General features: G+C 39.7%; 1 protein-coding gene across 1 annotated transcript in view; it reads left to right on the top strand.

Moving 5' to 3' along the window:
* The first annotated feature begins 648 nt into the window (after positions 1-648).
* LOC150078088 (microtubule-associated protein Jupiter-like) overlaps positions 649-21,484 on the top strand; it is an 80,842-nt gene continuing 60,006 nt past the window's right edge. Inside the window, exon 1 of the mRNA XM_090384678.1 lies at positions 649-820. Coding sequence (XP_090240804.1) covers positions 765-820 — 56 coding nt within the window. The 5' untranslated portion in view covers positions 649-764. The remainder of the gene's footprint in view (positions 821-21,484) is intronic.

Here is a 21,484-nt window from a genome sequence, read left to right as displayed (position 1 = left end):
ATCGAAATTTCGTAAAGCGAGAGTTTTACTGTACAACGCAATTTTACAGATCACCATTACGCCTCGTGGTCTTAGTTCCCCTAGGGAGATTAACAAACGAACAGCTCAAAGTGAGTGAAAAGGATTCAGCTTCAACCAGCGATTGGATTTGACCCTTGACCTTTCCAAATTACTGTACTGCCAAAATACGCTTCACCTTTGTACAGGTCACTCATTTTTCATTTTTATTTTATTTTAATATTAAAGTTGATCTTGAAAATTACAATCCTAAAGGTCGGGCGCGTGCGCATACACCCACGATATTTCACTTCACCATAAAAATAAAAGCAGACATTGTACCAGAATTTTTTTTAATAATACCTGCAGGATGTGAATCACCATTTTAATGGACCTTGGACAAAATCGTTGTGGATTGCTATTAGTGTGACTTTAATCAAAGGGACTCGTCAATTATCATTTCAGACATTGGTTAAAAAGAAGTTTTCATTCCCCTCTTGCATTCGGTGGTGTCACTTTCGAACTTTTTTTCTTCGTTTAGAAGAGGGGGAGAAATCTTTTTTCAGATGTGAATTCATACTCAAAGAAAAAAAAACAGCAGACATTTTATTTCACCGCCAGGGGTCTGTTTTATATAGCAGTAGGCGAGAACCGCACAGTTCTTCGAACTGACGACTTGACACTGCGTGTTTCAACGGTGACCTTATCAGTCTGCTTGCCCCTGGTCTCTTGAACTTGTTCGGGTCAGCGATCGAATTATTTCAGCGATGTCTTCTGGTAATTTCGTGGTCGGAGTCGGAGAAAATTCGAAGATCTCATGCAGGTGAGAAAAATTGTTTCTTAATGCGTTTTCTGTGTTTTAATGTGTTTCGTTTTCACTTGAGGGTCACTGCAGCGAAAGGCGTTACCCGTGTTGGTGAGTCATTCGACAGACAGCATGCAAAACTTGTCTCCACCGTTAGACTGACGGTTGTTGAAACTCGCTCGTTTGACTGCGCCCGCCTAATGCTTGCGTCTCTAATAGCATTTCGAAGTTTTATTTCCCTTAGCCTGAAGTGATAACATCCATAAAACTTTTTCTTTGAAAACATTTTAAGGGCCGTTAATAACTAAGGTAATTCTTAAATGCCAGTCTTATTGATCGTAGTAAAAAAAAAAAGGGGGGGGAAGAAATTCGTTAATAACCATAACTTATAAAAAATTAACTTTAGCTTTATCGTCTGCAACTGTCAACAGTATCAGACGAACTTTAATTCATATCGACTGCGTGTAGATTTTAATTGTATTGTTGCGTCACTGTATGACCAAACGAACTTTTTTTTTTTTTTTTTTTCCTCATTCGTCTGGCAGTTAGATGATTAACCTAAATTGTACTGGAGGTGGTATATCGTGTAATAACCGCAGCAATGCAAAGTGGATGAAACTGAGTTTAATGTTCCCTCGAAATAAAAATGAGTGAGGTCACCAGCCGTAAATATCTTTCCCCTCCAGCACTTGAAAGTAGACTTTGCACTTCGTTTTTGTGTGGGATGATAACTGAACCCATAAAGTCTTTCAACAAGTAATTCACGCAAAAGGGGAAGGAGGGAGGGTGTAGGTTCTTTGGAACAATAGAAGGCGTTGTCCACATAAAGTAACTCTTCACCATTTCTAATTTTTCTGTAGTTTAAAGATATTTTATGATCGCAGTACAATTCTTTTTAGAATACGTGACGTCAAATTAGTCTACGATCGCGTGGTCTAAAAAAGCAGACAAACCGACCTGTGCAACACTCAATTTACTGACGAGTTTTGAATAAAATGGATTAGTCTTCTGCACGTAGAAAATTGATCCATTAAATATAATTCAGGATAGCGCATGTTCTATTTACGAACTTTGAGTTCTTTGGTAACAAAAGAGAGTTAATAATCCTTAAAACATTAATGAATTCCAAGCATGTCCTGGGATTTAGTTACTGAAAAGCATGGGCTAGTTTTTCCCCAAATACTGGGCTATTTATGGTCCGTAAAAGGGAAAGACTGAATTCCTGTTGCGCTGGTATCGAATTATTCGCAAGAAATGGTCCACTGGATACTTCTAACATGCATCAGCCGGGCTGTATTGCGCAGGCGTGAACTACTAAGTTCGATAGTCTGTTCAAGGTAAATTGGAATCTGTCAAACACAGCGGTGTTTACTTGGTTCTCTACTATTTGCATTCATACTCCCTTTAGGGTTGTCGCCAGTCATGCAGGCTCCACCGAACCAGAGACTTCTGTAAACTGAGACTGCGCGTAAATTCTCACAGTAGAATGGAGTCAGTTACCAATGATTGCAACCCATTGAATGTGGAGGTAGCTCATATTACAGGAATTCCACGTAACAATGAACGCTGATGACGTCGTGTCATTTCCTTTTTAATTAGTTTTCTTTATCCACGCAATCTCTGGGTGTCTGTTTCCTGTTTCGCAATTCCAAGGAAACTTTCTTGGATTTAAGTCGTGAATAATCTTGGTATTTACAAGAAAAGGATGTTGGGTACATGGAGAGCGGTAGGGAGGGAAGAGGTATGTAGATTCCTTCTTCCCCCCAGTGAGTAATGCTTTCAGCTAAGATCGTTTCATATCTAGTGTAAAGTGCATTGGGTTGTGGTGACAGTTTTCTTTTTTCAGGCCAAGACGTTATTCTATTCCCTCATCCCTTAGGGACCCTCTGTAAACACGAGCTTGCAGGGATTTTTTCTTTTCCAAGTGATGAAAATAGCCAGAGGTCGTGTGCCGTCAGTCTACGATGAAAGCAAAAGGTCCCCCCCTCTCCTAGAAGCTGCTTAGGGGTGGGTGGGGAAGAAAGCGTGTCTTCCACTTTCTCTTAAAACTGCTGACGCGTGGGTTAGTCATTTCCGTGACAGAGAAATGACTTCTGCAATCTAAATTCGTATAACTTTGAGAAGATTCAAGCTAATGAAAAATAGTCGATCTGAAATCTGTTTTGGTTGAAGAAACGAGGACAGTAGCTTAGTGGGACTACCTACAAATAAACCTCTTCGAGAGGAGGCTGGGGGAGAGGGATCTAGCTATTTGAAACGAGTTAAAAGTAATTATTAATGCGAATAAGATTTTCAAAGACTATTCTCTTATGCCCATTAAACCAGAGTGCGTGTTTAAACTACGCGATGTCCTAAATGGACTAGTGCGCCTACTCAACCTCCTGCACTCTCGATGTGTGGGCATTTAGCGGTTGTTTCCATATTTGGCTCAAACCTTCGCTATTGCTAATTAGAGCAGCGAGATGGTGGGTTGAGAAACTGGACTTAAGTAGGTTAACAAATACAACCCGAAGTGGCCAGTATTAAAGGCTAACGTCTTAATTTGCTCACCTACTTATCGTATGAAATTGTTTTCCCCCACCCCGATTTCCTCCTCCTTTTTAATATTAGAAAGCATGGTACACTCCCCGCAGCGTAATTTGATTGCTGTCAATTGATTCTCGTATGTTGCGCGCGTGCTTGAAGATGGGGAAATCACGCAGAAAATAAATGGATCCAAAGTATTAACCTTTATCGCGTGAGTGGCTCCATCTAGCGGACGATTTCGTTAACCGTGTATTAAACGTCGTCTGATGACTAACAGCTTGCGCTTATTGTCACGTGGGATAGATTTCACGAGGGACGAACACCCACAATAAAGTAGAGAAATTCCTGTATTCTCTTTCCCCCTTTCTAAAAGGGTGACTAACTACACCCTCAAGCTGAAATTAAATTGATAACGAGGCCAGAATTAAGGTGCAGTATGTGAGTAATTAAAGTGCATTAAAGGTTTTCATGTGCGAGTGACGCAGGTTGTCCCTAGATGGCATCACGATCTTAATGCAGAATCGTGCTTTTAGGTGTTCGGCTTTATATTTGTAAACTGATATTTACAGTATATTAAATCAATGTCAAAACGAGGAAAGGGTCCTAAAGTGTCCCTCAATTTCGGTAAGACAGTTCATTTCCTCTCTCCGAATATTTTGTCCACAAACACGCATTTCAGGAGTGAATTTGGAATTAACTTGCCGAACTTTATGATAACGGATCACGTGCTCATATGTGATGTAAAGGTGGGTTGATGAGATCGAATTAATTGGAGGGCGGTAATTAACTTACTGCCTTTATTTAGATTCTTTCTGAAGTCGGACCTAAAACTACCCATCCATGTATTCCAGGGAAGCAGTCAGAATTGATGACATCTTTCTTTGTCCATTCAATTCAATCAATTTGCTATCAATTCAATGTCCATTTTATCTCTAACTTGAACAATCTTCAATGCATCTTGATTATACTCTTCGCCATAATCTGGTCTTTCTTGAATCTTCCACTTCAGATGGCATATTAGAGCGTAATGCCGTCTACTGCTAATGATCCTTGAATACACAATAAAAAAAAACGTATCTTTCTGGTATTTGGTTGAATATTTGCTTTCTTGTACCGCCAAGCTTCCCTAAAAGCTGCCTGGCTCATCGTTATTAGTTCCCAAACGAATGGCAACTAGTTGCTCAAATTAAAATCTTTTGGGTTCTGCAAATGACCCCTTCCTAAAGTTGGAGGTATTTCTACTATCGACCACTATCGGGAAGGTGACCCGACTAAGTACGTATATGGAGTTACACCATTAAGTCCTTTCTGTGATCTTGTATGAATTGTCCCTTCGTCCAAAGCAAGGTTCCTTGGTTGTCGCATCCTTCTCTATTTGCAAATGATTCTGCTGTGTGAAAACGTGCCCATAATTGCACAAGTTAGGCACTACTTGGCAGAAGAGCAAGTTTCTGCACGCAAGAGTGGGGGAAAAGAACCATTCCGAATTCCCTTTGTGTGAGGGAATTTAGGCACTTAAATACTGATACTACCCTCTGCTTAAGCTGTAACTTAGTTTCAAAATAAATTCTGTTAAAATATCGTCTATCATAAGATAGATTACAGGAACATCACTGCATTTTGTGATCGCATAAGCTAGAATCACGATAACTCAAACGCTCGTACTGCTGTACCCTCGCTGGCTGTTTCCCATTCTGCTACGGCGGCTTATGCCTCCTGATCAATGAGCTCCAATATGAATTGAATAGAATGGTAATTTCATTTGTTTATCGCGAATGAAGAGTTAGCAGTTCTTTAAATTTTGGACAATGTTTTATCAAGTTTGTCAAAGGTCCACAAGCTCCTATGTTCTTTTGTACGAGAGTTTCAGGATTGAAATCAACTTTAATTGGCTAGCTAGCCGCCTTCCCCTCTGAGTACATAAATGTCTAATGGTCAGCTTCTTAAACTTCTCAAGTAGTCTTATTGTTCAGTTCTTTCTGTTATTGTTTTTTCCCTTTGTATCAATGATCTTGTGCGGGTTGTGCAACTCTCTGCACAGTTTTGCTGATGATCGTACCCTAAACTAGTTTATGGATACTTATTCTGTACATGATTTTGATACATCTATCAGTTAAGATGTTAATTTTTCAGTCTCGGTTTAAACTGGAAGATGTTAATCTTTCAGTTTACACCGATTTTTCTAAGTTACTGAATACTTGTATGTCGACCACAGCGTTTTTCAACATGCTACCTGCGTAGGCCCGACGTTTCCACTGACAGCATTCTTCAAACAGTTCTCCCCAGATCAAGTGCCTACGAACTTGGTGTTGTGGATTGGATCATTAGATGGTACAGGCAAGATCTATTCTTGCCTGTACCATCTAATGATCAAAGAAATGCAGAAGGTAGGATGGAATTTTCTAAAATACCGATGCATGTAATGGCTGTAATTCGGATACTGCGATCAAACCTAGTCGAAATTGAGTTATCGGACTACAGGGAAGTGGTCTCCATAATCCTGGCCAACTAGCGTGTAAGACAGTTCTGGATAATGACCTTTTTGGAAACTAAATCCCTAATATCCTAAAACTTCCGAATGATTGACCCATTTAATTCGTCTTTTGAGCAGATTCGACATATCTTTAATTTACTAAAAGAGGGCGCAACATTCAAACCAGTTTTATGGGAGGGGGGAAAGTCGTTATTCTTTGCAAGATAACATCGGTTGACCTGCAAGCGCTCTGCAAAAGACGTAAGTTGCAGTCAGATTGCTAAGATTCAAGAGTCCCCCCCAGAGATAAGAGAATTTTAACTTTATATCCAGCACGTCAAAGATGTAAACCTTCACAAATGCAACACTAACCACAAATGATCTACAGCAGCTTCCGTTGCATCCTCCTTTATAAAGTAAGGTCATAAAGCGAAAGAATTCAATGGTTTAATTTAAATGTGATAATTAAACTGAATAATTGGAGTAACTCTTAAGCTGAGAACTTCGAGCTTTTACCCAGCCTTCATCAGGTAACAAAATCGGAAATCCACAATTACAAATATTTCCCCTGTCATGAATCAATGTTAAAAACAATTCCCCCACTTGACTGGGAGTTGCCCACCGACTGACACTCACAAAAGCGGAACGTCTCCATTGCTTCTATTCAGAATAGATCAACGAAGCGAATATCCGTGCGAAGTCAAAGAGTAGGTCAACAGCTTCGATAAAAACAGGAAACTACACTGCACTGGACGGTAGTGATAATTTTGGCCTGTTTAATTTCGATTGGTAATCTCAAAGGTTATTGTTCTCATGTTTTGGATGGTGTTCAAAGATGTCTGCACACTAAAACAAACATTAGATAAAGTCTGCTGGCCTAGATGATTGATTAAAGTCATTCGTGATATCGAAAACGCAACTAAACTTTTTTCTTTCTTTTAATCGCGTGCAAATTTCCGTAAGGCGTCTCTTGAAAGTAGTCAGCTGATCAAACTTTTAAATGTGGTCAACAAAAAAACCTGATGTGGGTAATTTTCCAAATGACCAACAGTGTGATGCTAGACTCATTTCTATCCAAATAAACATTGTTTTCCTTAATTAAACCTGCAGTTCATTGAGGATACTCTCCAGTGAATCTTCGAGCCTAAACACCTCTTCTGTATCCTAAAAACCACCGGGCAAATTCAGAGTACAGCAGGTCATCCTGCTTACAAAACTCAGATTAAACTCCAACATAATAGCGGATACTCGGCTCTAGTTCCTTATTGTTTCTTTACAACACCAAAGGCCACTTCATTTAGAGTTCACCTTCCTGAAAATATAATTACCGCAACGTGCAGCTGTTTACCGTAACGCCTTCTGGTGGAGTATTTAAGAATCTCTTCAGGAATTTCATTATTCTTATCCACTTTGTCTATCCCGTGAGCTTCAACACTCCCAGATTATGGGCTATGCAAACAACCGGCAGTCTTCTGCTGTTATAATGCGACCCTATTTCTCGTGTTCCGTGTTTTCATGACCCTTCCTTCATCCACCCCCCATAGTTACAAGTTGTACTTCAAAATATTTATCGATTTAAAAACCTAAGATTATTAAGTCTTGGAAGATGGAATCTCGGTGAACTTTAGTTTCCAAATGTTTGTTTCCACCAACAGATGGCGTTGTCTCCAAAAGAAACGGGGCTCTAAAACTCGGTTGGCCCTGCGGGGGGGGAAAGGAAAAAAGGAAAACTATATAAACAAACACCCACTCTCCACACAATCTCGCCTTGTCTAGGTGGGAACTGACTCATTAAAAAGGATGTCATGTGCACACAGACCTTGATCTGTCGCCATCATAAAATTGTGTACAAAACGAATGCCTCCTTTGCCAAGTACCAAAAGAATGTCACAACAGGAAGTGAAGCCATAGCACCATCCAGGCGCGACCAGAAACAATACCCACCTTTTTATAAGGTAACGATCACTGTCTTGCTACCTTGAAAGACATTGTTTATTAAAGCCAATTTGTAAAAAAGGATTTGTATGTAGTGTCCAAAAGATGGCATTTGTAGTCGAAACAAAAGCGTTCCGACTAAAACAACCAAGGTTGAACTGTGACCTGCCGCATCGACACTGTCCTATTGCTAGTTCTTACTGTCCTCTATTCAACAATTGATAGCCTCCCTTCCTACAGGAAAATCCGCGTTGGACAAAGTGCTATATATGGAACTGCGCATGCCAACGTTTCATGTGGTAGACAAAGTACTTCAAACATGCAAATATTCACTCTTGAGAAAATGGCTGTCTATGGTAATAAAACCTTTGAGTAAATATTCACTGCGCTGACATATTTTGTTTACAGCAAAGCTATTAAATAGTGTTAATAGTGCCCATGGGAAATAGCACGAACATGATCTTTAACAACCAAAGTGTTCTTTAGACCGTAATCTTTGAATTTCTTAAAACAGAGGCCTTTTTCAGAGTTTGCTGAATAGCGTACGATCTTATGATTAACGACCTAAGAACCCCCAACTACCGGACATGAGGTTACAAGTATTTGGTTGAATTTCCGTGTGACACGGTTCCGTTTTTTGGGGCACTAAAATGCTCTACTCGAGAGGTTCGGCTTTAAGTAGTAGTCTGGGACAACTTTGCCTTGTGCCCTAATCCTGGGTGGTGGCAGATTTTGAAAGGAGAGTCTAACTTTTAAACAAAAGGCACAGTGAATTATCTGTTGTAGTCGTAATGATTTATGAGAGTTTCTTGCGAAATAGGACGCAGAATACACTACAAAATAATAGGAATTAAGCTTATATTTGACCCACGCGGAACAGAAAATGCTCTGTTTAAGTACGCTATTTTCTCCTTGAAATAAATGGTATAAATCGGACATCTATGGCTGCAGTGTCCTAGATGCAGATGATAAAACACCAATCAGATTTTCCACCTCCAGTAGGCGTTCGATAATTTTTAAAATGAAGACTGTTCAATGATCAGGCCAGAATCCTTTTAAATCTTTCACAATACCAACACCATTCAGGATAACAGAACAATGACGAACGGGTCTAATTCGAGCCCTGAAGAAGACTATTCTCTTTCCAGGACCAAATTACGCATGTGCTAGACTACTGGACGCGACTTCTTAAATCCGTGCGCTAAATTTCAATTTGTTCCACCCTGTGAAAGGCATGACACATCCGATGAATCACTTAATATTTAAGGGTAGGCAACCGTAAAATTTCATCACGTAGAAATATTTCTGCTTCGTTACTGCAATATTCTGTTACCCTAAGTAACCCTCGAGTTATATCTGAAACAGCCTTTAATATCAACTTTCGGTAGTACCTCAACACTGGTGAAATACGATTATTGCCACCCTAAAAGGAAAAAAAAACGTAACCCTCACTTAGATACACCCCATTAAGATATCTTTGTCAACAACCGTTACGAGACTCGTAATTTTCATGTGGTCTACACAATGCCAGAAAGGGTGGTAGTTATTTGCCTTTTTCTTAGAGCAAAAGACGCGGAAGTCGGAAGAAGAAACGGATGTTTTATTTTCGTGTCTCCATAATAAGGCATAACAATACCTCTCGGAGAAAGGAGGTACACCCTACATTCAGCTGGTTTGAGTTGGTGCGCCAAAGCAGCGACTTGAAGTTCGTCGGAGATTTTCTTTTGTGTTTGGGGACAGACGCGACATTATAACCCAGTTTTTTTTTATATCAGCTTTGAATTCCCACTTCTCAGTGGGCGTCTTTGAGAATTTGAGCAACCGAACACGAACTGTCAGTTGCAAAACATAAAGTTGAATACTTCAGTTCAATACACGTACTTCTCGTAGCAGAGACTCTACCCGAAATTGGTAATAATGAATCTGGTATTGTTAGTTGGGACTTACCAATGTACAATACTTCGCCAATATTACGAGAAATTGAAAAAAGACTGGGGAAAAAGCTTTATTGGGGGGAGGGGTCACTTTTCCGTCTAGAAAACCTGTTCGATTCAAAACTAAATTCTTTTAAGATCCCTACTTTCCTTAACTGCTTGGAAGATTCTTACGGTTGAATTTTATAGAGGCATCTTTCCATAAATAGTGTTGATCAACCATGCATTTCAATAACTAAATGTGAAGAGGTAGATTGAGGAAAAATAACCATTTTTTATAGATTCGTGATGTATTTTAATATTCTACAGTTATGCGTCATTTAACCCATCAAAAGCACCCTGTAATCTCTTTCCCCAAGCGTAATAAAAACATTACCATTTTACATATTTCAGTCCAATTAAAATCCAGACAGGATGAAAAGGTTGCGTGTGAAACCAACTAGTTAACTTATTGGAGTTCAATCAGCAAAAAACAACAGAAGGCTGAAACGATCAGAATAGCAAATTGGTGAGGAAATAAAAACAGATTTATTTATGGCGTATCGATGCGGTGAAGTAGAAAGGATTTGGAGGAAGAAAAGATGCTAGTTAGCACGTAGTGTATTGAACATCCGCCTGTCGGACTCTGATGAGGGAACAGTGGGAGGAATGAGCTCAGCAAGCCCCCTAATCAGAATCGGCTTTTTAATCGCGCTGTTCCAGGCTGTAAGACTGGTTTTTGTCTCGCACGCTCTATTTAACTGTCGCGAGGCGAAAACAACATTAAATGTAACCCCTGTAGGTGACACCGAAGGCCATCCTGCCCCTAACTTGGGGGCAGGAAAGCGTATCAAACAATTTGAACTATCATTTCAGCTTTTTTCTTTCTACATCCGAAGATATTCATAGGAATTGCATTAAAGTGACATAAGTAGGTCACATTCATTGGGCATTTATTGAATTGAAGTTAAATTTTTTTTCCCACTGCCAAACTGATTTGTTCCAGGAAGTATGGGACAATAGAAACAGTTCTTCCCATTCTTTCGCAAACGAATTTAAGGCGAAGCACACCACCTTAAGAGGACTAATTCGTTCTCTGAATGTCTTCGCTTGTTTTTGTAGTTGGATAAACAAAATTGTGCACTTTTTTTAAAGCAGATTTGCCATCTGAATTCGTGTTAATACCAATTATTTGCGCTGCATGCTTGACATTAACAGCTGACAGTGGAGCGGATGGTTGGCTATGGAAAGCTTTTGTTATCCGTCCACTGCCTCCTACGATTTCAGCAGTGGTGCAGTTAGCGACTGTACCCCATCCAGTCTGTTCTTTCCATAAGACGCCGGTAGTAAAACATACGTCATTATCGTCGCCGAGTGTAGCGCGCGCACGCCATGAGTCTGTCTGTGGCCAGTATGATTCGGCTACCACATTGTCCGCAAGCCATGCGCTTCCCGACATGACTGATGCCGGTAGTTGGTCATAATAGGGCTGTCTTCGGATGGGGGAGAGTTGGGGTGAACGCCATGATCAATATTTTTACTCTTCTTGGGCGCCGACGTTCCTGTTGGATTGTCGATCAGTAAGTGACCCTACCGAACTGTCCTCAACTGTTGGTTTACCAGTCGGCGTCACAGCACGCGATTAACTTGGTCATTGATCAAAACAATTCATGTAGTGAATGCACAGCAATTGCTAGCTAAGCACCAGTTAGAGAAGAGAAAGAAAGCTGCAGTTGTGTGAAATTATACCTGTTGTACTTCAATATCTACCTTTTTTTTTTTCACTTTCTGTGATTAATAAATTTAGGTTCTTTTGCAGTAGTATCCGTATGTTTATCTTGCGAGCTTTTAAACTACTTCTCTGCCAATATATTAATCTCTCCTTTATCCGTATTTCGGTTTCCATACAGTACTTATTTTGTGCTGCTAGTTGGAGTTTGTTGGAATTTCTTAAGGCTACGCATTCTCCGCTCTCATTCTGTTGGAAAATCCTGTGCGAAAGCCAGTCGAGTTTCCAGATCCTCAATGAGGAGCTGATGTGAATGGTGGATTTGTACAAGAAATTATGCATATGTTAGCTCTGCGTCCAGTTTGTCATCCTTAGCTTTTAACGTCTTGGATACCTCTGTTCTCAGATTTGATGTATTTGTGAGAGGTCGGCACCTAGAACTTCGGTTCGACCTCGTCTCGTGTCACTGTTCAGTTACAGAACTCTAGAAAAGGCCGGGTATGAGTAGTGTGCGTTGTGTTACGTTGTTCTGGTCATTTGGCGTCCGTAACCACGGGAAGGTGGACCAACCGTACAAACATCAGCATGGTCAAAGTTCCCACAGAGCCTTTTGTCCATCTAACTGCCGTCCATTAAATGTTTCAAAGGACACAGAAGATAGTTAAAAATCAGTTCCATTATACTCTTAATACAACGTTGTCCGGACTTGTATAATTCCACTTTGATTTGTAAATTTGCTGGTGTTCCACAATGTACTGACGCCTATACAGAACGATTCCGAACTCTGCTGTCGAACTTCCCACGTTGGGGGTCAATGATAAACAATCTTGGATCAGTGTTCACGAGAACATAGACAAATGTGTCTGAAAATGGTTTTTGATTTCTGTGGATAAAGTTTTTCAGTCAATTTAGGACAGTAATTCTAAACAATTAAGTTTTAGAATTAGAAACACACTGACAGTTCTGTTAACTGTTCAGACAATGTATTAAGTATTCCAAACAACGTGACTTCCTTCATCAGCGAGAGGAAACTCTTGTTCCAGGGGGACAATCCAAAATGAAGTATAATCCTCCCCCCCCCCCATCGGTTCCTCTTGCCATTATGAATGTTTGAAGAAAAGTTCGGTTTTTACTAGCCGATTATTTTCCACCTACACGTGAGGTCGGTCAGAAACCATAGCGGGGAATCCTACCTCTTAGTCCCTCCCCCCTTATCGCCATTGAACGATCCCATGCCTTGGTAGTTTTGTAGTTACTCTGGTTTTCCTTTCAGTGCTCTTAGACACTGGGAATAGACCATCAGCAGAACGGATGAGTTGCGCCCACTGAGTAGTCGACATGGACACCTGACTACCAAATCCGTGAACGTGTCTGGAATGCAGAATTCAATAATATTTCGCGAATTTTTAGCTTTGTTTTTTCCCGCTGTCTATCTTGGCACACTTCACCTCCGCTATGTGGAAGTCTGACCTCGGACAGTTCTGGTTCACTCCTTCTCTTGCCACAGTCCACGTAGTTAAGAGCACAGAACACGCTGACTGAATATACCGGTCTGCGATCTTTGTGTTCTCGTGTAGTTCATTATTTTGTTTTTGAAAATCATACATTTTCCTTGTAGCGGTGTATACTGCCTTCCAGTCACAGAAATGAAAGTAAAGTTTTAATTGTACGAGTAAATTAATTAACTTTTCATAGTTAATTAGCCCACTTTGAGCGCAATCGTATTTACTCGTAAAAATTCCTGTACTTTACCCTGGAACTTAGGAAGAGAAAATGGGTGTTAGCATTTAAGAGGTTTTTATCAAAAATTAATGCTTTACCTTAAAATATTGAAGGCTGTCGGTGTGTGGTGGGAGGGCGTTACAAATCACGCGAAAGATCTTCAGTATGTTAGCACTTGAATAGATGAAAATGGATATTATACAGTTATCCAGTCATGAGCTTCTCAATTTTAGGGTAATTCACTCGTTTCTGAGCAATTATTCATTTGAATAATGCATCGGCTCGTGCTCTCTTTAAATAACCATCTTTGCCTAATGTTAAGATGGGCACTGAAAGTTCCACATCGCTCGTAAGTGTTATTAATCTTGTATCTTATTCCAAGTCTAATTTATAATTGTTACTTTAAGCTAGGACAGGTTGGAATCGCAGGGAAAATCCTTAGATGGATAGCAGGAGACAGAGGGTTGTGGTAAATGGTTATTCCTCCGATTGGGTTAATGTAAGAAGTGGGGTTCTCCAGGGATCGGTATTGGGACCACCGTTTTTGATTTTCTTAAATGATATCTATCTCACCATGCGAGTTTCCCGTCTTTGGATACTTTCAAGAAGGTGGATGTTTATTTTTTACACATGACTGTCTCCATATTTGGACAGTTTTCCAATTGGGGTTTTGCAGTACCTTATACAATAGAATTGAATTTTTTTTTTTTCTACAGGATATTGTGCCAGGATAGCCCATGGTATCGATAGGACACCATGGGCTTTCCTGGCTGCCTGTTTGCACTGAAAGACTTCATATTTCCCCATATTGTAACTCAATTTTTCTTCCTCTAATTGTTTTTAATTCAGCCCCCACCAAATGTGTAAATTAATTTGGTGTTCTATTCCCCAAGTACAAGATCTTGCATTTTGCTTCATGAAAATAGCTGCTAATTTTCTGACTCGCACGGCATCCCTGAAGTGCTGCTTGGCACGGATCATTAGACTCCCCCAATCTTTAAATATTCTGAATTTGGAAATCATGCGCTCTATCCCTTCGTCGATGTAGTTATGAAAATCAAAAACAGTGGTCCAAGAACCGATCCTTGGGATCCCAACAATCTGAAGAATATCCAATAATCACAGCTTTCTGCTTTGCAGCCACCCTACAATTAATCCTAGAATCTTTCCAGTAATCCCATATTCTAGCTTATACGGTTACCTCTCCTGAGGGACTGCGTCAAATGCCTTGCGGAAATCCAAATAAACTATCGGAATTGTTCCTTCCATCCAGCTCATGAGTTACCGTGCATAGCTTACCAGGATAGCTAAATATGATTTTCCCTTGACAAAATGAAGGACATAAAGCCTTTCTGTGAGATCACAAAAGCTTGTGTGTCCTTCAGAATGCCATTTCTATCTAAATGTCCCTGAACTATACCCTTAATCATTGCCGCTAAGATTTGTTAGGTTGGAAAGTTTTTTTTTTTTTTCTTTAGTAAACAATCGTCTAACTTCATATAGTTTAATCTCAGTCGCACAGCATCTCCTCAGCATGAAGGTGCCTTCTTCAGTAAAGACAGATACAAAATACCTTTTCAATTCATCATTTGGGTTATTTAAAGGCTTTCCCACACCCAGTACATGGCGATCCGATCTGATTGGTTTTCTTCTTCGTTGTATTCATATACATGAAAAACTTCCTTGTCCTCAATGATTGCTCTTAACGAGGGCTTTCTTCATACTCAGTCTTGTTCTCCTTAATCTTATCTGTGGTACTATTAGGGATCAACTGTTGTGGGCTTCAGTTGAAACAACTTTAAATGTTTTACTGAGGAAACAAATGGAATATTCGTCATTCCTAATTCAGCGTATTGAACTACTGAGGTTAGTCACGTGCAGTGGTTAGTTTATGGGTGGGGTAGACTGTGCGCTGAAAGCAACGGTACCATTTTTTTTTTAACCTAGTGTCCATCTTTTGGCAAGAATTGAAGGTCCGTTTTTGTGTTTCTTATGCAAGTGCGTGTAATTACCAATATATATGTGATACATGTATATTGGTAATTACACCTGATCCTGTACTCTTAATTTCTTTTTACTGTGGTAACCAACGGATGCTATGTTTTTGGATATAGGTTCCGATGCAGGTGATGCATAACATCGTTGGTGCCCAAGTTTTGCAGTGCATATGAAACCTATTTTTGAAACCTTCCGGTGATCAAGAGAAGTTGTGGGTACATAATTTCTACTGTGATAATTGTAAGTCAACATTAGAGGGATGGTTTATCAGTCTTTGTATTTATTTTGCTACAGTTTTTCGGATGGAAAAGCTGTAGTGCGTTACAACATGCCATCTCTATTGATGCGGTGTATTATACACTGAAGATCGGCCAATTCACCTTCCAAAGAAGTCTTCAGTTGAATGATGAATCCAATGAACTGGATATACATCTCGGAAGCTTGAAGTAAAGAAGCTCCACTTTTCATTAGTCAGCAAAAATTGGTTGATTTATTGGACCTCGAGTCCAATAAAATCCGCAGCAGAGAGATTTTGGCATTTCGTTTAAAAGAATCCAATTCGTCGTTGGATTCCAGCTGCAAGATTACACTCAGAATCCCTGTGCTATTGTTTTGATTCGACTCTTCATGAATAAATTTGTCTAACAGTCAAGAAGACTTTCAAATCAGTAAGTCTGAAATTAGTGTTGCTTCATAATGGGAAGATACATAATGAAGATTCCTGTTTTTTTTTTCGTATTAAAAGACGACTGGAAATGAAGCGTGTTAGAGAAGAAAGTGTGACTATCGTAAATAGAATGTGCCACTTCCATATGCTGTGGTTCTTCCTCTGATTGCAAGGATTTCCTAGGATAGCGTAGCGATAAATCAGTTATTTGGAGCATTAGCAACTAAGGCCATATTGCTCCGGGATATGCGGTGGTCATTCCCTGACCTTTCCGCACCCTCCGTATTTGGTGGGCACGGGTTCGAACCCCGGTCTAATCAAGAAGCGTGTGCTACGCACTGCTGCACCTTGCTACGGAGGCGCCATGGTAAATCAGCACTACAAGAGAAGGAATGGTCTGCTAGAGTTAAGTTGTGCACCTGGCGCACAGTGTATAAACACTCTTGGTTCCAAGGAACAGTCTTGCTTCTACCACGCCATATCAAGATGAGTTGTCAAACAATGTTTGATTCTCCATGTGACATCTTCAAGCATATACAATCTGTTTCCAAAACTGTGTGATGCAAAGGTATTGGTCCACCAGTTAAATAGAGTGAAAATTACAGAACTAGTTGACAAACTAAACTACAGGAAAAACTGGATGCAGAATGTCAATCAAGCTCCATTATTTGCGCTCTCACCTGGGATTTTTATTTTTTCAATGGGATCTATCCAGTTATATTAAAAGAGCTGGCAAAGGAAGTAAGCAAACTCTTAGCCATAATAATGAGAGCATCCTTGGACTCGGAAGTCCCCACGGATTCGAGAAGTACAAAGGGGGTCAAAGGGTGATCGGGTAATTAAGACCTGCAGGTTTGACTTCTGCTCCAGGGAAAATAATGAAGTCACTGGTTAAAGAAGCATTGCCAAATCATCTAGAAAAAACTGCAGTAATAATTCAGACGGCAGGGGTGTTAAGGGGAAGTTTGACCAATTTGATTGGATACTATGACAGTGTCACAAAGGAACTGGATGCAAAAAAATAATTTTTATATTCTATATTTGGATTTCAGGAAAGCTTTTGAAACTGTTGCACATGGAAGACTACTGTACAAATTGGAGCAGAATGGTATTGCTACAATGGATAAAGGATGGTTGAGTGGGAGAAGATAGTGGTAATCAATAGATACTGCTCTTCGTGGACTAACGTTATTAGTGGTGTCCCCCAGGGTTCGGTGTTCAGCCCATTGTTTTGTATATTTATCAATAATATTGATGAAGATATAAAGCTTAATTTCAAAGTTCGCAGATGCTGCTGCAACAGGATCTGGAAAAGTTGAATGTAAAGTGCTAGTGTTCCACTCAGTGAGGTGGAGAATGAAAGAGGCCTGGGGGTAATTGTGCAGTCAGATATTCTCTCCTAGGAGAAATAAAGATAATAATATGAAGTTTGCTGAGCAGTGCAGACAAGCTCCCCGAGTAGGTCATGGTCTTGTCAATCATATGCAGGGATAAGGAGATGATATTATCCCCTTGTATAAGGCAATGGTCAGGGCCACACCTTCAGTACTGCGTATAGGTCTAGAAGCCTTATTTTAGGAAGAATCTGTACTTGCTAGAACCAGTACAGAGAAGGGCAACAAGACTGATGGGAACAAAGGGGTGCTCTTACGAAGAAAGGCTTGTTCTGAAAATTGCAGCTTCTGGAGACTAGGCACCTGTGAGGCGATCTAATTGAGGTGACGATAAATAAGGCCTTGAATGGATTGAGCAGGCTCAGTGCTATTGGGATTCTTGCTCAGATTACAAACCTGAGGAGGCATAAATTGAAATTGAGGAAAGACAGTTGTTGAATAGATGTGCGGAAACGTTCCTTTAGCCAGCGGGTAGTTGATTGCTGGAACAAACTTCCATCTGTTATTGTGGAAGTTGATAGCTTAAATAAATTCAAGGGAGAAGGGGACATCCATTTGAACGAATGGATGGGTGAAATGAGAAACTTTTTTTTTTTTGGATGATGCTGTGTAAGCTTGCTTTCTTGAATCATTCCGCTACTAATATTGGCATCACTCGAATTGGAGGAAGATATTGAACGAAATATCTGGCATTACATTTTTTAGTGAATGGCTTTCTTAGTAACATTAAGAGTGAAAATTACCTAACTAGTTGACAAATTAAACTACGTACAGGAAAAACTGGATGCAGAATGTAAAATTCAATTATTTGCAGTCTCACCTGCTGTTTTTATTTTTTCAAATAAAATCTCCGCAATGTAAACGAAGAGCATGGGTCGAAATTCGATGCAGACATTCGGTGGAGAGGGGTACCAAGAAATGTGTAATGAAACTATTAATGTAACTTCTGCATAAAAGTTAAACATCAATAAATCTAATGGTAATTGCGAGTACTTTTCTTTCATTCATTCATGGCGTATAAAAACTGGTCATTCGAAACCAGCATACCTATATTCGCTAAGAAATGGAGATTCAGAATTAATTTCTGAAAATGGTATGTTTCATGCCACAGGGATGAAACTTCCATCAGATGATTAATAGATTGTAATCACTCCTGGCTTGAAACCCTAGTGATTTCACTCATAACTCTGGCTCATTCAGAGCACTGGCGTCTAACCTTCCAACAGTTAATCATCCCTTTATCCACTAGGGCAGCTTATGACATTGAGCAATGTTCCTGTCGATAGTCAAAAATCCTTTCTAAAACAAACTATCGGCTATTTCCTGCATCCAGTTGGCTTCTATGACTATAGAAGTGACTCTACATAACATCAGTCAGATTAAAGTTTTTCTTATCATGGATGTCGTTTACCGGTTTAGTTGCCAGGATGACTCTTAGAACCCCATTTGTACATGGGAGTTTTACACTTTCCAGCCTTCTGGCGCTTCGTTTTCCTTTATATCCCCATTATTATAGTTAAGAAGTTATGAATAGCATAGTAAATGTTTGTTAGTGGACTCCTGTCTAATCCATGTTGTGTGAACTTAAGTTTTAAAATGAAGCGGCAATTAAATTGAAGTGCCCCTCTCACGCTGGTTCGTTAGCATTGGTGAAATTCAAAGAAACTTAAACGAGAGGGCCAATTTTCAATGTAGTCTTCAGTTGGTCTAAGAATGCCCACATGCAGCGGGGTTGAAAGGTAAGAAGTTCAGTACCTATGATGCTGTTTTGCGTTCTACTCATCTAACTTCAACTCTAGAAGAATCTTTGAGAAATGTGTGCACTTTCCCCAAAGGGATTTCATCGGTTTTCATTCATTTCGATTTTAAAACATCGAACAATATGAATTTTAGAGTTCTTTTAATATAAAAATCAACGTGAGAATCGAGGGCGACCAGATTCACTAGAAAAACCAAAATATTTTTAAAATCAAATGGAAAATTTATGCTTGTAAATAGTGTTCAGACTGACGGAACTAACTCAATCTTTTGTGCACATCTTATTGTTTCCTTACCTTACAACTCGCACATCTTTATAAGAGCTGCAATACTTCTATCGAAAGAGGGCATCTCTAGAAAGGTTACCACATCACACTGACTAGTCAGGAATAACCCCAATTGCTGGATGTCAGTGGGATGTTTCCATATCAATCCGATCATTTCGCTATGTACTATAAACAGCCCATAAACATCCTATTCTCTGTAAATATACTGTGGAATCAGTCAGTATGATATAGAACAAAAAATATCTTCTGAGAAGTGACCGCCAACCAGGCGAAGAAAGGCTGTTGACCCTCCTTGTTCTTCAAAGCGTTACTTGTAAACTACACTCCAGACAAACCCTTCATTATGTTCTTGGTTCGTATACTTTTTACGTTAGAGGCTAGAGATCGTCACTAGAGCGTGGCCCCTCGTGACTTTTGTATTCCCCACTACCAATGCCTCCTCCTGGCGCAAGAGATAATCTACCTGCTTTACTTTTCATGGGCATGCCCATCGTCCGCTCCTGTATTTCCGGGTAGATCCATAATGTTTAAACCATTACAATGTAGGTACGTGAATTTGGAGATAGCATCTTTTTATCTCCTCCAACTGCAGTTGCCACTAATCCACTTCGCAGATGGCAGTTTTAGCGTGATAACGATGCCACCCCGCGGATTAAGGGCTCGTATTCTGGGAGTGGGGGAAAGAAAGTGAGCAGATGAAATAACGATCTTGATTTATGGGATATTTCTTGACCGTAAACTATCCTAAAACAGATCTTTATTTAGATAATCGCTAACAGCACCTCTTTAGATTTATTACACGGCAATAAATCTAAGAATTTAAAATGTTTATGCAAAAAATATACACTGCCCTACCAAAGCATTATAATCTCATTGTGATACGAGCATCCCTTTGGTATTAACTGCGTAAAATTAATACGATCTAAAGATGAATCTTTCCTTTAGCTTGACGTAAGTTCCGAGAACTCTAATGCTGTCCACCCTTTGTACTATCGGTCCTTTTAACACATGGCAGAAAACATTCGACCAATGAACTCCTAATCATCTTAGGGCAGATTTTCACACGTGTAGATATATAACCGTCTGAATTTGGGATCAGGAGAGCGATGAGTCCAACCCTTTCTCCCCACTTATGTGGAGTGACATTTCCGTCGCCATTTCCCTTATTCGGTAGAAGGGAGGGGCTGTAGCGTTTCCTGTAGAATTTCTCCATATGACCGGCCATCCTGAACCACACAGAAGTCGGATACAAAGTGCTTCAAATTACACTAGTAATGACTATCAGAACTCCTAGTGGGAGTAAAAGGGGAAAAACAGAATGCCGGGAATTAAGTTGAAACATTCCACTCTTTCAACCAACGGAAGAATCAAAACGAAACAATACTGACCCCTGGATTCAGACATTCTCTGGATAACGATGGGTTTCCCCTTAAATTAAAAATGAATTCTGCATTATCAGTTTATTGTGGATTGTCGACGATCGGAATCGGTGTGCCCTCTAGCGGAGTCCACAAACCCACTGGTATGACGTCATTGTTTACTTATGTTTCCATACAATATTGGGGTCACTATGTCTTCCTTTTTGTTGGACGGTGTCGGGCAAACTCGGTTACGGCAAATTTGTTCTTATTAAACAAATAGGGTTAAAACGGTTGAATCCTGTCTCCCAGGTTTTCCATTTGGAGCTCCTTAATTCAAGCATTGTCTACATTTATTCTTAGATTTGATGTGTGCAATCTTTATGTGAACCGTGTTTTAAACGCGAATGATTAACATGTCTGAACAAGCCCAATAAAGCAGCAGCGTACAAATAAAGGAAGATCCAAGGAATAATTTTTCCCTTTGTCCGAAAAGCATTCTTAATTTTCATACTACTCAATTTTATCCTCTTTATTTTAAATGGAAACGCGGCATCTGTTCTTTAAATCAAAGCATGGAACAATGTTAATCTACAATGATCAAAAAAGTTCGATTTATATAAACAGAGTATCATAGGCTTATGCATCTGTCGTTTCCCTAGTAACTCATCCTGGGATAAACTTAAACTAAGATGAACTGAGCCTAATAAACAATCAACTACTTTCATCAATTAGGTGGTAAATCGACTTTGTCATGGATGGACAAGTTCCAATTAAAGTTAATTTTAACAAACGTGTTGGAAGGAACATACCTCTTCCTCAAAACACCTCATTAATGTCTTTTCGTCAACGCTGCACTATAATCAGTTGGTACAAAGATTCCAACTATCTTAAGAAGCCTGAGAGGCAGCATTCAAGTATT

Source organism: Mastigoproctus giganteus, chromosome 11 (genome assembly GCF_048544385.1).
Source record: "Mastigoproctus giganteus isolate SK-2022 chromosome 11, ASM4854438v1, whole genome shotgun sequence".
Classification (NCBI taxonomy): Eukaryota; Metazoa; Arthropoda; class Arachnida; order Uropygi; family Thelyphonidae; genus Mastigoproctus; species Mastigoproctus giganteus.
The sequence above is the reverse complement of the archived record's forward strand: the minus strand, read 5'-3'. Positions and strand labels throughout refer to the sequence as shown.